The 22,545-nt window shown below is 38.5% G+C and overlaps 1 protein-coding gene across 9 annotated transcripts in view; it reads right to left on the bottom strand.

The window, feature by feature from the left end:
• Positions 1-5,877: 5,877 nt before the first annotated feature.
• CAMSAP2 (calmodulin regulated spectrin associated protein family member 2) overlaps positions 5,878-22,545 on the bottom strand; it is a 162,665-nt gene continuing 145,997 nt past the window's right edge. For 5 of the 9 annotated variants that reach the window (XM_038412792.2, XM_038412796.2, XM_038412794.2 and 2 more), the window contains 6 exons: positions 21,454-21,590; positions 20,465-20,685; positions 15,258-15,357; positions 12,826-12,941; positions 10,369-10,487; positions 5,878-8,849 (listed from right to left, as the gene is read on the bottom strand). In XM_038412792.2, the coding sequence (XP_038268720.1) occupies positions 8,544-8,849; positions 10,369-10,487; positions 12,826-12,941; positions 15,258-15,357; positions 20,465-20,685; positions 21,454-21,590 (999 nt within the window). In that variant the 3' untranslated portion in view covers positions 5,878-8,543. Of the gene's footprint in view, positions 8,850-10,368; positions 10,488-11,850; positions 11,966-12,825; positions 12,942-15,257; positions 15,358-20,464; positions 20,686-21,453; positions 21,591-22,545 lie in introns of all 9 variants that reach the window. The other 4 variants (XM_038412793.2, XM_043490887.1, XM_038412795.2 and 1 more) reach the window with 2 other exon arrangements.

Raw genomic sequence — 22,545 nt, 5'->3', positions numbered from 1 at the left:
CCTGTGCTGCTGAGCTCGCCACGCTGACCAAACAGGAAGTGAAATTCAAAAGTTCCTGGGGCTTTTCCTGTGTACCTGACTAGTGCATCAGAGTTGAAAGTGCTGGCCAGGGTGGTCACATTGGAGCGCTCTGGGATAGCTCCCGGAGGCCAATAACATCGATTTGCATCCACACTACCCCAAATTCAACCTAGCAAGGTCTATTTTAACACTACTCCCCTCGCCGGGGAGGAGTACAGAAGTCAATTTTAAGAGCCCTTTAGGTCAATGGAACGGAGTTGCTTGTGTAGATGTGTTCATTATAAAATCGACCTAACATGGCTAAATTCGACCTAACCTTGTAGTGTGAATCTTAGATTCACGCTTATTGTCAACATGTAACTTATACAGCCCAATGAGACTGACTGTGAGGGAATCTTAGCTGGTATAATTCACAAGAAGATAGAAGGTAGTTGCTTTTCTTTCTAGCAGGAAGGTGTAAGTTTAAAGTAGCCCCATCACTAATTGTAACTTACCCTTTCTTTTGGCTCGTCTACATGTGAGAAGCCCTCTTTAGACTACTTTTTACATCAGTAAGTGTAGGTGAGCAGGTCTAAGAGTCTGCATGTACCTCACTTTACACATCAGCTTTGATTCCACAATGGTAATGTGTTGATCTTTTCCTAGAATTGGTGTGTTTAGCTATAGAAAAATTAAATTGTGATTTCTTTATAAGAAAAGAGAGAGAAGCTGTGGAGGTATAGAATGGTTTCCTTTAAATTGTTGGACTTCTATAAAGTCCAAATTTAGAATAAGATAATTTGAAGTCTTGTTTAAAATGCAGGATACTTGGAATGTCACAGTTTGAAAAGCTTAGCTAACTAAACATAAGCTGACAGTACACTTGGAAGGGGTTATGGATCTCAAGGTCATACTTTATGGCCACACTTCTTTAAGGACTGCTTGCTCAGCTCTCAAACACTAGAAAGTGGCAAAGAAATGCTGTTTAGAAAGTGGCAAAGAAATATCAGAGATGACACAACTAGGTAGCTCTGCAAGTGCCAAGGTCTTAACATCTTTATTTAATAAAAATAATAGAGGAATTGGAAAAAGGTATCTGCTGATAGCTAGGGCTAGATCCTCATCTACAGGCAAGATATGCTCTGCATAGTTGTGGGTCGGGAAATAAAGGTAGTTCTAAATCACCAAGTATTTCCCTTGATCCCAGGGCTGGTCCTCTGCCTGGTATAACTTTAGAGCTGAGCCACAGTGGTGCTTTAAGTTACACTTAGCTGTCTATCAACCAAAAGGGTCATTCTGTCTGCTGAGGATCACTGAGGTGTAGAGATATAAGAACGTAAGAATGGCTATACTGGGTCAGACCAAAGGTCCATCCAGCCCAGTAGCCTGTCTGCCGACAGTGGCCAATGCCAAGTGCCCCAGAAGGAGTGAACCTAACATGTAATGATCAAGTAATCTCTCTCTTGCCATCTATCTCCACCCTCTGACAAACAGAGGCTAGGGACACCATTCCTTACCCATGCTGGCTAATAGCCCTTAATGGACTTAACCTCCATTAATTTATCTAGTTCTCTTTTAAAGCCTTTTATAGTCCTAGCCTTCACAACCTCCTCAGGCAAAGAGTTCCACAGGTTGACTGTGCGCTGTGTGAAGAAGAAAACCTGCTGTCCATTAATTTAATTTAGTGGGCCCCAGTTCTTATATTATGGGAAAATAACTTTTCCTTATTCACTTTCTTCACACCACTTATGATTTTATATACCTCTATCATATCTCCCCTTAGTCTTCTCTTTTCCAAGCTGAAAAGTCCTAGCCTCTTTAATCTCTCTTCATATGGGACCGATTCAAAACTTCTAATCATTTTAGTTGCCCTTTTCTGAACCTTTTCTAATGCCAGTATATCTTTTTTGAGATGTGGGGACCACATCTGTACACAGTATTCAAGATGTGGGCATACCATGGATTTATATAAGGGCAATAAGATATTCTCCATCTTATTCTCTATCACTTTTTGAATGATTCGTAACATCCTTTCCTCTTTTTTGACTGCCGCTGCACACTGCGTGGACGTCTTCGGAAAACTATCCACGATGACTCCAAGATCTCTTTCCTGATTAGTTGAAGCTAAATTAGCCCCCATCATATTGTATGTATAATTGGGGCTATTCTTTCCAATGTGCATTACTTTACATTTATCCACATTAAATTTCATTTGCTATTTTGTTGCCCAATCACTTAGTTTTGTGAGATCTTTTTGAAGTTCAGTCTGCTTTGGTCTTAACTATCTTGAGCTGTTTAGTATCGTCTGCAAAACTTTGCCACTTAACTGTTTACCCCTTTCTCCAGATCATTTATGAATAAGTTGAATAGGATTGGTCCTAGGACTGACCCATCACTAGTTACCCCTCTCCATTCTGAAAATTTACCATTTATTCCTACCCTTTGTTCCCTGTCTTTTAACCAGTTCTCAATCCATAAAAGAATCTTCCTTCTTATCCATGACAACTTAATTTACATAATATTCTGCCCCTTTCTTGCAGGAATTCCTCTGCTCCAGGCAGTGGGGTTAGTGGGTGGCATAAAGCTGCTATGTCATCTGTGAAGCTGGTGTGCATGACAGCCACCCTTCATACAGGATAAATGCAAGAAGCAGTCAAGCGCCTTTTTGGAGTAGGATAGCTGAAAAAAATAAGAGCCATCCCCCAACACACGTCTCATGCAAGGCTGGTGAGAAACTGAACTATGGAGGAAGAAAGGTTTTGCTGGGCATTGTTTGATGGAAGTGTTTCTGGGAGGAGGATTGCATCAAAGAAACATTTTTTGTATTCATCAATTTCTCCTCCTAACAGAAACAACCCATAAAATTCTGAATATTGGGTAACTGCTGGCTAACTGTTCAGGCCACAAAAAGCAACATCCCCCACCTAAAGGGACTATTTAGGAAGCCAGTTAAGATGGCTTCCTGAGTACTTGAGTGGAGCTGAGAATCAGGCTCATAGAATCTCTCTGTATTTAACCAAATTGTGAGGAGAGTAAGAAATTTTAACAGTGTAAGTACACTCTGAGAGCTACCAAGCATCCCATTTGCCCTTTATAGCCAATGAGATTTTCAGGGTGTTCAACATCTATGAAATTCAGGTATTTACAGTAGTTCTGCCAATTTAAAAGAAAAAAATTGACTTCAAACTTTTGGGAACAGTGATGTTCTTATTAAAATAACTTTAGTGTTTAATTGTCTTCATTTTTTATGTTCTCAGGCTTCGAGAACTATCCAAATTGTATTAGTAGAGTTTCATGGTGGAATCAGAATTCCTATGAAACATGTTGAAATACATGAATGAGCATCTATTTGACCTAAGTCCATTAAATAGATTAAATAAAAATTTCCCTATTTTAGAATTCATGTTTTTATGTGAGAATGTTCTCTGAATTCTAAATTACAAAATTAAAATTTCAGTCATGAAAAATAAAAATTGTTTTTCAGTTCTTTGAAAGTCATTGACAGACTGTCTGCTGGTAGTTAGCTAACAATTTGTCCCCCAGATCTGCAGATATGGCGGAAAACAAAAATATCCCAGGACCCATTTATCTCCTCTACAGATTATTCCTTTGTATAAAAGGAATTTCTTGGGTTTGCACTCAGTAGGCTTTTTTACCTCACTGTTGTGTTTAGAGAGTGGAGTATGCTATCTTGCAGAATGAGTAAACGCCTCAGGCCAAGGAACCAAAATATCTCTTATGATTTTCCAGGACCATCATGCAGAGGTGATTTTGCTCTTTTTTGTAAAGATAATGATCTCTGAAGAAAGTTTTTCATAGTGCATATTTATAGAAATAATTTGACAGACCAAAGATTAAATTTAAATTTAGAATGTAAAAGGTCTATCATGGGTTGTGTGATTAAAATGTAATAGTGTTGGATAGGAAGTTTCTGACTCTTTGGTTACATGGATAGTCATGCTGACAATTACTGTATGCAGTATGTCAGCATAGATACATTATTTCATCTGACATGGCAGCCCGGCCCCAAAAGCAAGATCACGGGGATTTACCTTACTGCTCTAGTGAGAGAAGAAAATTATAAATGAATAAAAAGTATACAACAAAACAAACAAAAAAATCCACAAACCACATGCTAACAGAAATGCATCCAAGTATTCTAGAGATGATTTGGCCATCATTGTCATCATGTTAGGGTTTAATAAACCTGGACAAGGAATCCACTGGCAGTAGGTTTAACAGTTGTCTTGCTGATTCAATAGCAGTGACTTCACTTCCCATGGAATTGAATTTTCTGGAATATAATCACCACTTCTGCATATTTTAAAGTCTTGTTTGAATGAGGCCAAGCATCACCTTTTAACTTTGTGTGGTAGTCCTCAGATCTGGAAAAAGGGGATGTGTGTGTGTCCCTTTATTCCAGTTCCTTATCTTCTTGCAGAATTCACTTTTTAGTCTATTAGATTGGTAAAAAGATGCTGTTCTCTGGTGGTGAATAAGCAGGCTCTTTCTGCCATGACCAGATTATCTGCATATTTTGTTGGAATATCTCTGGTGTCTATTTCTCCAAGAATAAGATTAGATCATCTTTGTTTTTGTTTGCAATGCAAGAATTTGAATGTGATCCTGCACCTGGTTTTCAAGTTGTTGTAATCAAAGTTAAGCAACTTATTTACTGCATTTACAATTTTAACATTCTTTTCTTCTACTTATAGCTTTGTCATCTTGAAGTACTGCTTGATCAAGGTGGTTTAGGTACCTTCTTACAACGTTCATGCAGGAATTTCAGCCCTGATTCAGTGATGGACCAGAACATTTTAAAGTGCTTTTCTGAACCAGTGCCTTATTTTCCAATGTCTTATCTAGTGATGTAACAGCCATTAGATTTCCTGGCTTCTCATATTTTTAGCAGCTCCATAAGCAAAGTTTCCTCTTGCTTTTTATGAACAGGTGACCTGAGGTATGATATATCTTGGTCAACAGTTGAGTCTCTAAACCTGGCTGGAAAAATCCATCAGAGAGTTTTAAATTTTGTAAATTTGGCAGCCTAGCCCCAAAACCAAGATCACTGGGATTCCAGAAAAGTATGCAGAACGAAGACCATAAAGCTAAAAAACAAATGCAAGATTCCATCAAATGGGCATAGGTTAGCTCAAAATATTTAAATTGCTAATTTATATATCTGGAAAAAGTTAACTTAATTTTTTGAAACTTCTTCTGACCAAGATATACACCACAGTTGGGAAGTACAAGTGATTTCACAAAAAGCGGTCAACTTTTAAGAAGCCTTAGTTCATTCAAAAAGCAGCAGCCCTTCTGTGTTGCAACACAGATTACCGGGAACACTTCACCTCATGTTCTGCCTTTGGTACCATTATCCCTTTAAACAGCAATCAAGTACAAGGCTTCATTTTATATTGAAAAACCCTTCACATGCTGAACCAAAGCTATTGACATGAACACATTACGCTGAATGATAACGTCCCAAAATTAGATCAATCCTTTGGAACAGTGAAAGTTAACCATAAGACTGGGACTAGTGTGCATGGGAGATGCAATTTTCTTGGCAACTGGCCTGCAACTGTGAATTTACTTTTGGAAGAGATTAGGATTACATTTCATTCTTGAAGGCAAAGAGTTGTTAAAAGCCAATTCTTTAACAGCCTTCTTCTGATAAGAGAACATGTTAAATAGTTACATGTTAAATAAAATAAACATAATGGGGGATGAAGAGAAAATAGAAATCTCTGTATTTTTTCTAAAATTTGTAAGATGTCCAGCTACTATGATGAGCATGCTTTGAATAGATAGATAAATTGATTAATCACACTTTCAGTTTATATTTAAACATAATACACGAGAGTGCGAGAAAATGTATGGTTTTTGGTGCCATGCTTTTATTTCACTGAAAGGAAAAACTACACTGTACCACATAAGTAGCAATATGACAATATTTTACAGCACACTATTTGAAAAAATATGGAAGCAATGATCCACAGAAGTGGACAAGTAAGCACACAATACACTGTACATTTCTCAACAGTGCCCATTAAATCATAATTAAATAGCTGTATTTGGCTTTAAACAGCCAAACAATAAAAACAAACAGTCATACTAAAATTTTAAAAATGGTTTCAGTAGCAATTATGACTGTTAGAATTTGAAGTTTTGCTCTGGAAATTCAGATGAGTGTTTGGCAAATTCAGTCATAGCAACAATAATAATAATACCCCTGATGAAAGCACCAGTGTGTTCTGAAAAGATCAGTGATAAATGCTGGCCTTTATGAAAAACTTTCCCCCCCCCCCCTTTTTTTTTTTAACCATGACCCCAACCAAAGATACACAGTAATTAGAAAATTTGCAGGCTTAAAAAAGAAAAAGCATCTGTCTTCACTTTTCCTGTATTAAGAAAAATTTTAGACTGTGAGCAATGGACTTTTCAACTGCATTATTCATATTCTACCTTTAGACACTACACATTTTTTTAACTTGTAGACAAATATGAACATAATACATTCAGTCATATTATAAATGATTCAAAGAATCCTTATGGCATGTATTTTAACTCACTTTGTTTAGATGGATGTGCATGTACTAGTGAGTATTGCAAGTGTTCAGTCAAATCCTAGGTCAGTTTTAGAAAGAAAAAGGCCTCCTATGATTAACCTTTATAAACTTATTCACCATATCCACGTCTGTTAATTCCATCCACCCGCACCCTACTCCAGCACTGACTTTTCTTGAACTCATTTTTACTATACGCAAGTTCATATAACAGTAGTTGTAGGAGCTATCTAACAGGCAGAATGTGCAAACCCTCTTTCCCCTCTATATTTTTGATATAATATATACACAATATGTATACACTTGAAATATAAGAGTTACATATCCTGATCATATACATGCAAACAGTAGGAATCAGCTAGCCACAAGTAGTTTTGAGCCACATACATTTTAAACATGTATTTTAAAGTGTGTTTTTTTTTACAGTTTTAACAAATATACATAAATATAAGAACATAAATTATAGTAAAATATTGACAGCATTTGAGAAAATGTTGATAAACAACCCAATGCATTTATGCCTAAGGCCTTATAATAATTAAAAAAGTACTGTTCTAAACTGTTTAAGGACATTTCATTCCTGTGAATCTTTTATATAAGTAAATGAGTACATCATAGTAGTGAGGCATTTATTTCTCTCGAAGCAGTTCAATGAGAGAAATATACATAATTTTAGTCTCTACTCCCCATGAAACAGAATGAACTACACAGTTATAGCATAATACTGTCCTTATGTTTACCCAGTTGTCACAACACAAACAGAACAGGATCATAAATCATTCAAATCTTTTCCTGAGAATGAGTTTGCCCCTCTCCCACCAACTAATCCTCTTGTACACGTTGCCAAAAAAACCACAGATTTGGGGGAGGTTTCAAGTTTGTAGTTTTTTCAGAACAGTGCCACACTGAAAATAATTATACAAAAGAAAAACATTAAGCACAACAGTGATAGAAACACTTATGAAATCAAAATGCAGCCCTTTGTAAATAATACTGAAATATGTTCCAATGGCTATTTTCAAAAATGTTTATATTTGTTATAAAGATTGAAATGTCAACCAGGTTCTTTGCCATACTTATTTTAAATGGATAAAAGATTCTCAAAATTTCATTTGTCAGAGTATGTAAAAAGAATGATTTACTTTTTAAAAAGCTGGACAGACAAACCCATATCAGATGTCTATCCACAGCAAAATTTGTTTAAGGCAGAATTGAGTAGAACTGAGGTGAAAAAAAAAAATTTAGTTAGTGAAAACTGTAACTCTCCTGAATATTTTAGTTGCTAAATAATAATTGAATCTGAAGGAAACCTCCCTTTAAGCAGCTCAAAGAATTCCTTTAATATTTAGTTTAAAAAAAATAAAGCAGTATTACTGAGTTGAAATGGAACTGGAAATACTCAGTGGAATGGGTCTTTCAGTAATGATTAGAACATACAATGAGCGTCTTTCAGAACAAGACCAGTATGTCTTAGAATAACTATAGAGTATTCTGTACCTCATAAGAGAGAACATTTCTTGTTTGTATTTCATGATGGGATTCATTAAGTAAAATTCAATGACATTGAAAATAATAAGAAAAGTGAAGGAAAAAACAGCAAGAAATTTAAATTAAGACAAGCACAAACACAAAAGCATAAGGCAAGAAAGGTAAAAAAATGTAATTGCAGTTACTGCAGATGAACAACATTCAGTGCTTATGTATCTAATCAAAATATAGAGCAAATGTACCCTATAGTTTGTATTAGCACATACAAATCTCCACACATGAATCAGACATTTCCATTATCACTTGAGTTGTATCACCTAAGTGACAATCTTCCTAAATACTGTGTTTACATTCCAGTTGTGTATGATAAAAGAGCTTGTCCAATTGCAAGTTCTATAAGTCTTGTTGGCAACTAGAAACCTATTTTCTATAGGCAGTAAAGATGAAGTGCAAGTTTACCATAGTTGTCTGAAGCAAATATTTTCCCCACTATGCCTTGGTAGGTAAGAGTTTTTTAGGAGTTACTGGTCTCTTGGTTTGCCACAAATGGCTGTGAATGGTAATTGCATCAACACTGGCAGACATAGTTTTAGCAGGTATGTGGCTAAACTGCTTCCTGTCAGAGTTGTATTTATATAGCCCCTCTATCATTTTCTTTGTGATTGATTTGGGGCCTATCCCAGTCAGCTTATTGATTTCTTCAGTGTCAGGGCAGTATGTATACAAAGATCTGAATTGGCAGCCAGAATCCCGGAATAGGATTAAGAAGTTATTAGCATCAGATTTCTCCATTTCCTTTAAAAGAAAAAGAAAAAAAAAGTGTTTACAATGTGAAATTTATATTATGTGTAGGAAACCCTCAACTCTAAGTTGTAGGGGGTTTTATTTTAAACCCATTATAGTTTCCATAAGACCCTGTTTTCAGTTAATTACAATTTTCCCAAACTTCAACTATTAGAGCTAAATTTTTGCATGATGAATGTCTGCCTCAGGAAGAATTTTCGTTTTTTTTACAAAAATAAATAAGCAAAAACAGTGCAGTTGTTCCTAAGAAGGAGGAAAGGGGAAATTTTTTTTTTTTTTGCCCAGGTTAAAAAATTACAAACTGTTTAATTAAGAAGCTCTAGCACCTCCATACTTGGGAGCAGGGGTTTGCAATTTGCAAGGGAGGTTGCCTTAGTACTAAAGATGTGCTTGTTGACAATCCCCAAAAATCCACCCAAATTTGGCCAATCTATAAGTTTCTGAAAAATTGCAGTTAGCACATGTACAGTAGAGGCTTCTTAGAGACTGTAAGCATTATGGTCTAAAGATCCCAGTTGCACAGATCATGATCCATCTGAATCAGCTCCTACATGCTGACTAGACCGAGCATGCGCAATCCCCGACAAGTGACTGAGCCTGCTCCATTCTAGGACTGCAGGAGCGGAGCATGACCTTCTCTGTAATTGCTCCTTCATACTGCTGGGAGCTGTTATGGTGCCAGGCACCAACATTGCCAGCAGAGAGACTGTTTTTCCTGTGCTCTTGGAGCCCCTTCTGCTTTCACCCAGATAGTATGGAGGAGAAGGAAGCATTCTGACATGAATAAAGAGGGGTGAAGAGCAGAGGGAGAGGATGGGGCAGAAGGCCTTACCTACTAGAGCACACACACCTCCAGAATCTGGAATTGAACCCAGCACTTTTAAATCTTGACATTGCTCTGCTCTCAGCAAATAGCTGTAAACCCATTGGCAAAGCATGTGTCTCATACCACTCTGGTGGCTATTGTACATTGAGGATAACAGTTTACTATTACTATCAATTACTCCATTAGGTTAAATAGTAGAGATCTGTGCTATGGATCTAAAGATCCCAACTCTGCCGATGACCCATATAAGTTCCACGAAATGGAATTGCTTTTTTTCAGTTTGCTTTTTTTAAAAAAACTCAGAAAATAATGTTTTCAAAACCTGTTAAAAGAAAAGAATGGTAAGTTGCTAAATCAAGCATTTAAAAGTTAGCACATGCCAGAATTAAGATTGCCTGTGCATATAATTAATTCAGTCACCTTCAGAATAAGTAGTATGATACTTTTTAATTACATGTTCCTATACAATTGTTTTCATAATACCCCTTGCTCTTTTGGTCCTTTACTCATAGAGGGGACAGGCTCGGGATCACTGAGACTACTCTAGCCATCCACAAAGCATTTACACAGCCTTGGGAGGAAGATTCCTTTCCACTGTTCCCTCCACCCTGGCACGTCTCCCTAATGTTCAAAGGAGGCTGGATTTAATCTTTTTTTTAATTATCAGAGGGAAAATATCCTTACCTCCAATATTTTTTTCTTCTGACCTTCATTTACTTTTCCAGCCAAGCAACAATGAGCCAGAGCATTCTGAATAATATGCTTATTGGATTTTGCACTGGGTTCTTTGTAGAGCTTTGGACCTATGAAACAGAATCGAGAAATCAGCTAAGTGATTCAATAAGCTATACATAAAGCAGTCTCGAACACCATGAAACACTTTTTCCATGTATCGTTTGTGTATGTAACAATACAATCCTAGCACCCACAAAGGAATTAAGTAGAGATCAGACCTGTTACACACATACATTGATTGCTATTCTTCTGTTACTGTATCACATGATTATATATGAATATAATGTGGTACAACTGTCAAAACTGAAAAAAGTTTTTTTTTAAATATTACTAGATCACTCAATGATATGTCCTTCAGCATCAGAGGGCAGTTTAGGGAACTACCTTGAATATGTCTCATAAAAACTGTTCACATGATAATCTACTCAAATACTTTGTATTTTTTTTTTTAAAAATCCTTTGACCTAGGAGAGGAGGATTTTCATTTCTTCCTCTGCCCCTAGTTTTAAAGGGTGAAACAGATAACAGTGAGTTGCTGCAGCGTTTAGAATTATTGGTCTCCTGCCTTCTCGGATTGGAGGTCTTGTGGAATCCCAACTGCGACTTGCCCACAATGAAGGCAGAAGGGCTTGGTGCTGATTCTGACAGGTCATTCAAGGCTGCCTGAAGGACTTGTTCCATCAGGAATGATTAGAAACTGTCTCTGCTTTGGTTTCTGACAAGTGTGCAGTGTAGGGTTGTGAGCTGTAGAGAGGTTGATGGTATCCCCCCTCTTGCTGACTCTAATTGGTGACCCAGTCCTGTGGAAAAGCCATACACTGGAAGAAAATTTTACTGCAAAAAGTTTAACCAAAAAACCTCTTCCCCCAGATGAAAAATGTATCAAGTATATTTTTGAACAAACTGTTCTTTGGGGTGGGGATATAACCTATTGGCATCAAAGCACCATGTGAAGCTTAAGAATCAGAGGCCCTCTAGAAGATGTTTGGTTCTTCACCCTCACAATTTTGAGGGATTGGTCAATGGAGAATAGATTCAGCAATTTATCTTCCTGTTTGAGACAAGACACTTTGAAAGGAGACATAGTTATGAAGACTAATAAAAGGGAACATAATCTTAAAGGCCACCAATGATTTAAAGTCAAGATTAACTTTCACTGTCTCAGACTAACTAATTGACTGTTTGGAGGGAAGAACAGAATCAATGGGAAAAGATGTAAGAAATCTGATTTATAAACCACAAAGTGTTCAAAATTATGTGGCAAAAGACCCTGAGTTCCTTAAAAAAATCATATTGCTTTAAAAACAAAGTCTGAAAAGTTAAAAAACAAACAAACAAAAAAAACCCCACCAAACCCCTCCCCCCCAAATGTTTAGTCAATGGGTCTTATTGAGAGAACTAAAGGAGACAACCTAAGTCCAGTTTTAGTACCTGTATTAGACTTAATCCTGAGGAGATGCGAGGAAGCGATTAAGTTGGTTGAAAGTGCTCTCAAAGATTGGTAGATAAGTACTGTGCAGTATCCAGATTGTAAATTTGGCCTCTTCTGTAGTTATTGCAGTAGTGTTGAAGAGGAAAATAGTTTATTTTCAGAACATACAAATTTCCCAGCATAGCTAGAGCTGCACAGCCTCATAGATCAAAATTAACCTCCTTAAAAGCTTGTTTATCTACAATACCTGTTGATACTTCAGAGCTATTCTTTGCCAGACTGAGCGATATTACATGGACAAAAACACAGATTTTATTATAATGATGCAAGACATTTTGTAATATCACACGCCACACACACGGGAAAAGAGGATGAAGATGATGTCACTATTGTTAGACTCATAGGCCACTGAAATATTAGAAGTAAGGCAGTTGAGAGTTTTTAATAAATCTTGAGTTTTTAAAGAGTGGTCTGTATTGAAACAAGATGTAAACTATGGTGTATGGTTGGCTTTCAAACAATTCTTCAATTCTTTTATATTTAAACTTATATTACGGAATAGATTTTTTTCTCCTATGGCACTTATATTTTTCTCTTTGAAGCTTTTGGTTACTGACTGATCCTATATTTTCTACACTCTTTCCTTCCCTTGCTATAGAAACAATTTTAATAGGACCTGCATAAAGTTACTTATGTGAGTGTTTGTGGGATTTGGCCTAAATTTGTAGTTTAGTCTGTTTATTTAGTATACCACATTTCCTATTTTACCAATATTTTTTATTTTATATATTAAATTACGCCATTTTTAGACAGTCTAGACATTTGCTTCTTTATTATAGAAGATTAATTTCAAGTCTTTAAGGAAGAGTCCTCAGTCACGTTGTAGGAATGGCAAATAAAGGAGAACCAAAACTCCGCATACACAGACCTTTCTTATACCCAAACATTTCCCTAAGAACATTACCAACACTGACCTGTGTATTCTGTAGCAGAGGCCACCGAAGAAGTTGTAGATGCATTTTCCCAATCTTTTTCCCCATTGCGACTACCACAACAACTTGGAGATAAGAATCCTTCCACAGACTCAGACCTAAAACCATACAAAAATACGTTTTCCTTTCAGAACTGAGTAGAACATATCTGTGAAAAAGCCCCCTTATTTTCAGCAGAATGGCCTTTTAACATCCAAAGAAAACTCAGAATCAGATGTACCAAACCCACCAAAAAACAAATGCAGAAATTCGGCTTGTTTTTGGCTTGTAGTTTGTTTGGCTTGTAGCTTGTTGCTGCTTCTTTTTTGATCGGCTCCTGGCAAGGGGGGGGCAAGCCTGGGGAGAGAGTCAGAGTGCACAGCAGGCCCACCACAGTCCCAGACTGCACGCTGGGGGGATCTAGTCACAGTGAGTATGGTGGTTCTTAGGGATTGGCTTGTTTTGGCCTTGTTTTGAAATGGATTAGCTTGATTTTTGGCTTACTATGAAAGTTGGGGTGCTTATTTACCACGTGAAAGTTGGCAACTGTGCTTAGAATATATTACTATGATAGAAGACAGCAGGATATGAAATGTAGACTAAAAGCCAAAAGCTGTAATGCTACCAGAAGAATTAGAGGAGCAATTCTGTACATTTACCTTCTGTCGCATGTATTATTTAAGGTATTCCAAAAGCTATTACTAAGCGTAATAATAGTATGAAATTTTAGACTATCTCAAGGAAACAGTTCTAACAAAATATATTAGGCTGTAGAACAGTCTTATTGAATTTTGCTTGAATCTTTTAAAACTACACTGAACAAAACATTTGAGAATTTTCCATAGGGAGAAAGCCTGCTCTTGACAGGATGATTAACTAGAAGTACAAGGTTTGTTTTCCCATTTCTACTGATGATGGCATTATTATAGCAGCTGCCATAGTTAAGGACTGCTATAGTTAAGGTTGCAAAACAGTTTCCATTATAACCTTTTGTTTTCACAAACATTAACCATTGGGGCTGAAATAATAATGCTTTGTCCTTAAAATCATGGGAGTCATTTGCTATGGGGCAAGGAAGGGAGTTCTCCCCCTTGACCTTTATTTGCTTCCCCTGACTTTTCATAGGCCTATAGGTCTTCCACTTTTTGCCCTCCCCCCACAGTACATCAGCACTAAGGTTTTGCACAAGTACAGATATATCCATGTGGCTAACCTGGTGTAAATAACACCATTGTAGACAAGGCTTTATTTTTTTCTGTAGAATAGCTAAAATGTAGTTACAGTACACCTCCTCTCAAATAAAACCGATAGTTTCAAGAGATGCCAAATACACAATACATTTAATTAAAAGAATTTATGCACTACTGTGACAAGCAACGAGCCAGTGCTCAAAGCAGTGTGACAGGGTCAGGCCAGATGGCTACAGGAGAGTGATAGAAGGCAGATATATTTGCTCCAGATTAAGCAGGTCCTTTTTCCTTGGGTAAGGTAACAGGGGCAGTCCCTGGCCTGTCCCCCGACCCACTAGGTGGACTGGCAGAGACTGGGGATTGTTCTCCTTCCTTTCCCCCCTGCTGGCCAGTGATGAGGTTACCTGAGTGAACGGCAGGTTTGAGCCACTAGCAAAAGTGGCCACACTGAGGGCTGCTGTGAATCTCTGAGGCGAGCAAATCCACCAATAAGCACAGGACCCACCAAGGCAGAGGAAGAATTTTGTCACAGCATGAAGAACAGTGAGGCAGTAGCTCATTAAAGCTACAGGGCTGGTCACAGTTGAGAAGTAAAGCATGGTGGCAGTAAATAAAGGATAGAGTTGGGTTAAGTCTAATCTGAGCCTCAGAATAACTACCTTTCCTTTTCCTTCGCTCCTCTCTTCTTGAATGTAATTGTATGAACTTCTGTTTATTTAATTCAATCTTTCATTATATCATTTTCAAGTGAAAATACCACACTGACTTTTAACTCACAATAAATTCTGGTATTCAGCCTAGGCTGTTGAAAAAAATGCCAGTTAAGTTCTGGTTAGCTCCTGACTACTTTTGTGCAGCCACTAAGAAAAACAAAAAACACAACAATTCTACCAAATCAGCAAAAAAGTATTATGGCATATAAACTGACAGCATGTGAACAAAGAATCTACAGGTTGAGCCTAAAGGTGTGAATTAAAGAGAGAGCACTGATAAAAATCCAGTGGATGTGCTCTTTTGCACTCATTCACAGCTGCACAATCAGCAGCATTTGTGAAAATTAACGCACATTACTCAGTTCTTCATCAGCCGACAGTGCGAAGGATCAGTGTTTCAGATCAGGAAAAAGCATCAGTTGTCAGAATACAAAATATACAACTTGGATTCTTTAAGCATTTTAGTATGTATGCCAGTTTTCTGAAGATAAACACCAATTTATATTAAATAAAGGTGTTATTGCAGCTTTACCTTGGTGTTCTCTTGCCTGATTGCACGCTGTCATTGTCTCCCGTGTTCAGTGATGCCAATGAAAGACTAGATACTGAAAAAACACGATAAAGTTGTGAACCTGGATAAAAACAAAGTTAAAATTTATGAAAATGCAGGCAAATAGCAAAGAGTCTGTTCATTAGACACAACACCAGCAGGAGGAAATTGATAAGTGTTCTTATTTCTATATACAGTATGCCTGCATGCATATGTTGCAAGGTTAATCCATGTATTTACAGACACAAGAACAATGGAACTTACTTGATTCTGGAGTTTTCTGAGGCTAAGCATTAATGTGAAATGTAGAGCTGAAATATGGGCACTAGATTAAAGTTACAAAATCAGCGAACCAGGTCAGGTTACAGTGGAATTAATTTCCCATTATAAACTAGAATTTTGAATGGATTGTTATAGAGCATTTTAAATTGCACTGAAATAAGGTGGAGGGTAACAACCAGCCATGACTACATTCCTACAACTACAGTACCCACCTGCTGAAGTGAAGAAACAGATTGACAGAGCCAGAAGAGTACCCAGAAGTCACCTACTACAGGACAGGCCCAACAAAGAAAACAACAGAACGCCACTAGCCATCACCTTCAGCCCCCAACTAAAACCCCTCCAACGCATCATCAAGGATCTACAACCTATCCTGAAGGACGAGCCATCGCTCTCTCAGATCTTGGGAGACAGACCAGTCCTTGCTTACAGACAGCCCCCCAATCTGAAGCAAATACTCACCAGCAACCACACACCACACAACAGAACCACTAACCCAGGAACCTATCCTTGCAACAAAGCCCGTTGCCAACTCTGTCCACATATCTATTCAGGGGATACCATCATAGGGCCTAATCACATCAGCCACACTATCAGAGGCTCGTTCACCTGCGCATCTACCAATGTGATATATGCCATCATGTGCCAGCAATGCCCCTCTGCCATGTACATTGGCCAAACTGGACAGTCTCTACGTAAAAGAATGAATGGACACAAATCAGACGTCAAGAATTATAACATTCAAAAACCAGTTGGAGAACACTTCAATCTCTCTGGTCACTCGATCACAGACCTAAGAGTGGCTATACTTCAACAAAAAAGCTTCAAAAACAGACTCCAACGAGAGACTGCTGAATTGGAATTAATTTGCAAACTGGATACAATTAACTTAGGCTTGAATAGAGACTGGGAATGGATGAGTCATTACACAAAGTAAAACTATTTCCCCATGGTATTTCTCCCTCCCACCCCACCCCCCACTGTTCCTCTGATATTCTTGTTAACTGCTGGAATTAGCCTACCTGCTTGTCACCATGAAAGGTTTTCCTCCTTCCCCCCCCTGCTGTTGGTGATGGCTTATCTTAAGTGATCACTCTCCTTACAGTGTGTATGATAAACCCATTGTTTCATGTTCTCTGTGTGTGTGTATATAAATCTCTACTCTGTTTTTTCCACCAAATGCATCCGATGAAGTGAGCTGTAGCTCACGAAAGCTTATGCTCTAATAAATTTGTTAGTCGCTAAGGTGCCACAAGTACTCCTTTTCTTTTTGCGAATACAGACTAACACGGCTGCTACTCTGAAACCTGTGATTATGCAAGGCACTGAATTTAGCCGTATAGAGTGGAAATCTGTCAACTTCATGAAAAAACTCGCACAGATACAGACAGACATCATCTTCCTCTCCAAATGCAAACAGATGGACATCATACCGAAAGGACTGAAGGTAAAAAATCCATTACAATCTACATACCACACAGACTATGCTGACAGCTTGTGCCACACACTCTCAAGGAAACTGCGGAACCACCTGATCAACATCCTCTACAGCAAACAGGGAAAGATTAAGAATGAGCTCTCAAAACTGGATACTCTCATAAAGAACCAACCTTCCACACAAACTTCCTCGTGGCTGGACTTTACAAAAACTAGACAAGCCATTTACAAAACACACTTTGATTCTCTACAAAAGAAAAAGGACACTAAGCTATCTAAACTACTATATGCCACAAGGGGCCACAACAATGGTTCCCGTAACCCACCCAGCAATATTGTTAATCTATCCAACTATACTCTTAGCCCAGCAGAAGAATCTGTCCTATCTCGGGGCCTCTCCTTTTGCCCCTCCACCCCCACGAACATGATACAGTTCTGTGGTGACCTAGAATCCTATTTTCGACGTCTCAGACTCAAGGAATATTTCCAACACACCTCTGACCAACATATTAATCCACAGAGACCTTCCTGCCAACACTACAAAAAGAAGGATTCTAGGTGGACTCCTCCTGAAGGTCGAAACAGCAGCCTGGATTTCTACATAGACTGCTTCCGCCGACGTGCACGAGCTGAAATTGTGGAAAAGCAGCATCGCTTACCCCATAACCTCAGCCATGCAGAACACAGTGCCATCCACAGCCTCAGAAACAACTCTGACATCATAATCAAAAAGGCTGACAAAGGAGGTGCTGTCGTCATCATGAATAGGTCAGAGTATGAACAAGAGGCTACTAGGCAGCTCTCCAACACCACTTTCTACAAGCCATTACCCTCTGATCCCACTGAGAGTTACCAAAAGAAACTACAGCATTTGCTCAAGAAACTCCCTGAAAAAGCACAAGAACAAATCCGCACAGACACACCCCTGGAGCCAGGACCTGGGGTATTCTATCTGCTACCCAAGATCCATAAACCTGGAAATCCTGGACGCCCCATCATCTCAGGCATTGGCACCCTGACAGCAGGATTGTCTGGCTATGTAGACTCCCTCCTCAGGCCCTTCGTTACCAGCACTCCCAGCTATCTTCGAGACACCACCGATTTCCTGAGGAAACTACAGTCCATTGGTGATCTTCCTAAAAACACCATCCTAGCCACTATGGATGTAGAAGCCCTCTACACCAACATTCCACACAAAGATGGACTACAAGCCGTCAGGAACAGTATCCCCGATACTGTCACGGCTAACCTGGTGACAGAACTTTGTGACTTTGTCCTGACCCATAACTATTTCACATTTGGTGACAATGTATACCTTCAAATCAGCGGCACTGCGATGGGTACCCGCATGGCCCCACAGTATGCCAACATTTTTATGGCTGACTTAGAACAACGCTTCCTCAGCTCTCGTTCCCTAATGCCCCTACTCTACTTGCGCTACATTGATGACATCTTCATCATCTGGACCCATGGAAAAGAAGCTCTTGAGGAATTCCACCATGATTTCAACAATTTCCATCCCACCATCAACCTCAGCCTGGACCAGTCCACACAAGAGATCCACTTCCTGGACACTACGGTGCTAATAAGCGATGGTCACATAAACACCACCCTATATCGGAAACCTACTGACCGCTATTCCTACCTACATGCCTCTAGCTTTCATCCAGATCATACCACTCGATCCATTGTCTACAGCCAAGCGCAACGATATAACCGCATTTGCTCCAACCCCTCAGACAGAGACAAACACCTACAAGATCTCTATCATGCATTCCTACAACTACAGTACCCACCTGCTGAAGTGAAGAAACAGATTGACAGAGCCAGAAGAGTACCCAGAAGTCACCTACTACAGGACAGGCCCAACAAAGAAAACAACAGAACGCCACTAGCCATCACCTTCAGCCCCCAACTAAAACCCCTCCAACGCATCATCAAGGATCTACAACCTATCCTGAAGGACGAGCCATCGCTCTCTCAGATCTTGGGAGACAGACCAGTCCTTGCTTACAGACAGCCCCCCAATCTGAAGCAAATACTCACCAGCAACCACACACCACACAACAGAACCACTAACCCAGGAACCTATCCTTGCAACAAAGCCCGTTGCCAACTCTGTCCACATATCTATTCAGGGGATACCATCATAGGGCCTAATCACATCAGCCACACTATCAGAGGCTCGTTCACCTGCGCATCTACCAATGTGATATATGCCATCATGTGCCAGCAATGCCCCTCTGCCATGTACATTGGCCAAACTGGACAGTCTCTACGTAAAAGAATGAATGGACACAAATCAGACGTCAAGAATTATAACATTCAAAAACCAGTTGGAGAACACTTCAATCTCTCTGGTCACTCGATCACAGACCTAAGAGTGGCTATACTTCAACAAAAAAGCTTCAAAAACAGACTCCAACGAGAGACTGCTGAATTGGAATTAATTTGCAAACTGGATACAATTAACTTAGGCTTGAATAGAGACTGGGAATGGATGAGTCATTACACAAAGTAAAACTATTTCCCCATGGTATTTCTCCCTCCCACCCCACCCCCCACTGTTCCTCTGATATTCTTGTTAACTGCTGGAATTAGCCTACCTGCTTGTCACCATGAAAGGTTTTCCTCCTTCCCCCCCCTGCTGTTGGTGATGGCTTATCTTAAGTGATCACTCTCCTTACAGTGTGTATGATAAACCCATTGTTTCATGTTCTCTGTGTGTGTGTATATAAATCTCTACTCTGTTTTTTCCACCAAATGCATCCGATGAAGTGAGCTGTAGCTCACGAAAGCTTATGCTCTAATAAATTTGTTAGTCTCTAAGGTGCCACAAGTACTCCTTTTCTTTTTGTAAATTGTTAATAGTTTCTTTGAAATCATTATTCTCCATTATTAAATAATTAATGACATGCTACACTTTTACATAGGACTATTCTCACAGGGATCACAAGTACACATGCACTAAGTCAGACGAGTGGGTGAAGTATTCATAATAAAAAACCACCAGAACATAAAGGTAACTTTTCAGATGTACTTCAATTTTTGTCTATGATGAAGCAGCAGTTTAAGGACTCTTACCTTATAGTCACCATTTCATTTATTAATCCCACATCTCCCAAATGTTCTACTCATTGTTAGCTCTACAGGTGCAAGGAAGAGGTTAGTGACTGGAAAGAATACACGAGCATACCCAAAATCATGCCAGACATTAGTGCTTTTACTGGTGTTCATCGGGCAAACCTTTGCGTTTCTTCTTATATGCATGCATGCATAATATATCAGCAACATTTGTCATCATTAACTTCCATTTGTAAATTCTACTTTTTCCAATTCAGTGACATGCAGCTTCAAAAATTGTAAATCAGTTTAGCATGAAGCTAATCTATGAACATTTTGATTAGTACCACAATTCAAGCTGGTGTTTTAGCATGAACAGACTCTTTTTCTACACTGATATTTGTTACCTGGTGGACCTTTAACTGGAGTTTTGGGTGATTCAATATGATCTCTATGAATAGATTTTGGACGTGGCTTTTTTTGTTTGGATGAGTGTGGGCGTGGTTTTATTACAGTATCCATTTCTTCCATGAGCTTCAGTTGTTTCCGTCTCATATATTCTTGCTTAATAAATTCTCTACGTGCTTTCTCATCTTCTTTCTTTTGACGTTCTTCCTCTGTCTTGCGCCTAAGAAATCATGAAATAAAGTTTTAGTAGAAAAAACTTTCCCTCGTAAAGACTAGCAGTTGTAACCACCATAATACTAGTAACAGGGGAAAAAATGGCTATTCCAGAATTTTCCAGTTCTCATATACAAGGAAGATAAACTGATCTATTCTCAAACAGCTGAAAACTTAACACACTTGAATGTTGTTACTGGAAAAATTAGAACCATACTTCAGATTGTGGAATTTTTGGATTTAATGTTTTTTTAAAAAGTTTTCCATTTATCTATTGAGAGCTTGTCTTTCTTTTCACCCTAGATTTTGGACGTGTTTTTAATTGTATCAGGGAAATCAGAAGATATGGGTCCAGATCTTCAGCTGATATAAATTTGCCAGTTTACACCAACAGAGAAGCTAAACTCCTCACCCCCTTTGTAAATGTAAATAACGGGATGAAAAAGGTTATCTACTTTTATAGTATAGTTCAAATCCTACCCTCAAATACATATGAAAAATTATTCTTTCATTCAAGTGGAATTGTGAATTGATACGACAGCATATACTCTTAGTCTTTAACTCAGTTTGCCAGTACCAGAACTCCCTGAAATCAATTTAGGTAAAAGGTTTAAAAGTATTGGGCTCACAGTGGGAAAAGGATTTGTTGCGGAAAACAAAGAAGGATGACCTAATTGCATTATGATTACAATTTTTATAATTTTAGCCATAGCAAAGACTCATATATTATATTATTATTGCTTATGTTGCAATTAGCATATGCAATTAGCTTTACCTTGTCTCTTCCTTCTTATGTTCTAGCTCTGCTTCCAACTGCTGCTTTCGAAGTAGAGTCTCTCTTTCCCTTCTCAACCGTTTCTCCAGTAATGCTGCCCGTTTCACTGCCATATCATTTTCTGCCTTTTGATCATCCTAGCAGCAACAATATTTAGGAAGAAATAGACAGGAGATTTTAAGATAATTTGATTCTGCATATGGTGTACTTCAGGTCACTAAAAGTCTACATTTTTTAGATTGTGTTGGTATAATCTATTAAATATCCTTATTGAAAACCTTCCAATGTCTTTCCCCTACTCTATGGAAAACAAACCAAACCAAACCTCCAAAACCAACCCCCAAAACCTTACCAGTACATACTTGGAGATTATTTAGGTATGTCAAAGAAGAATTTATACTTCACTTATATCAACAATGGAGATAATAACTAAAGTGGTAAAACCTATACAGATCTAACTATCAAACCATAGCAGGAGGAAACGTCCACTTGAGGAATACCACATGGAGACACGAACAGCTGCCTCCAGCTTAAGCCACTGGGACCTGTTTATGAGGGCACCCCCGAGCTAGATCAGGAGCACATCTCTCTGCCCTTGAAGACAAAAAGGCTTCAAAGATCTCATTCCATTCCAAAACAAAGGGGAAAAAGGCAACCAGGGGTTGATGGGGGGAGAGGAGGCATTACAAAGTTTATCCCAACACTAATTCAAAAACTTGTTATCACCATTTATATCACATATCCTGACAAGAAAGCTAGTTAAGGAATTTTATTAATTTCCTGCAATGCACTGTCAAGTGCTGCACAGCTAATGTGACAGTCTTGGTTATTTTGATGATGTATTGGTGCCTTAGGAACTTCTTTCATCATATTTCAGATGTGCCAGATTTTCAGTTCATCAATGTGAAAGTAGCTGTAGTGGCAAAATTCACTGAAAGCTGCTCTGAGGTTTTGAATGTAAGCAAAGATGGTCAACAGGCTTAGAATGCAGGTGAGGAAGACTAAGGCATAAAATAAGGCACCAATCCTGAAAATGTGCTTATCTTAAGTTTATGCACTGAGTAATCATACTGAATTCAGGAGTTTGGATTC

Source organism: Dermochelys coriacea, chromosome 8, assembly GCF_009764565.3.
Source record: "Dermochelys coriacea isolate rDerCor1 chromosome 8, rDerCor1.pri.v4, whole genome shotgun sequence".
NCBI classification, from domain to species: domain Eukaryota; kingdom Metazoa; phylum Chordata; order Testudines; family Dermochelyidae; genus Dermochelys; species Dermochelys coriacea.
Note: the sequence above shows the minus strand (reverse complement) of the source record. Positions and strands in the feature narration are given on the sequence as shown.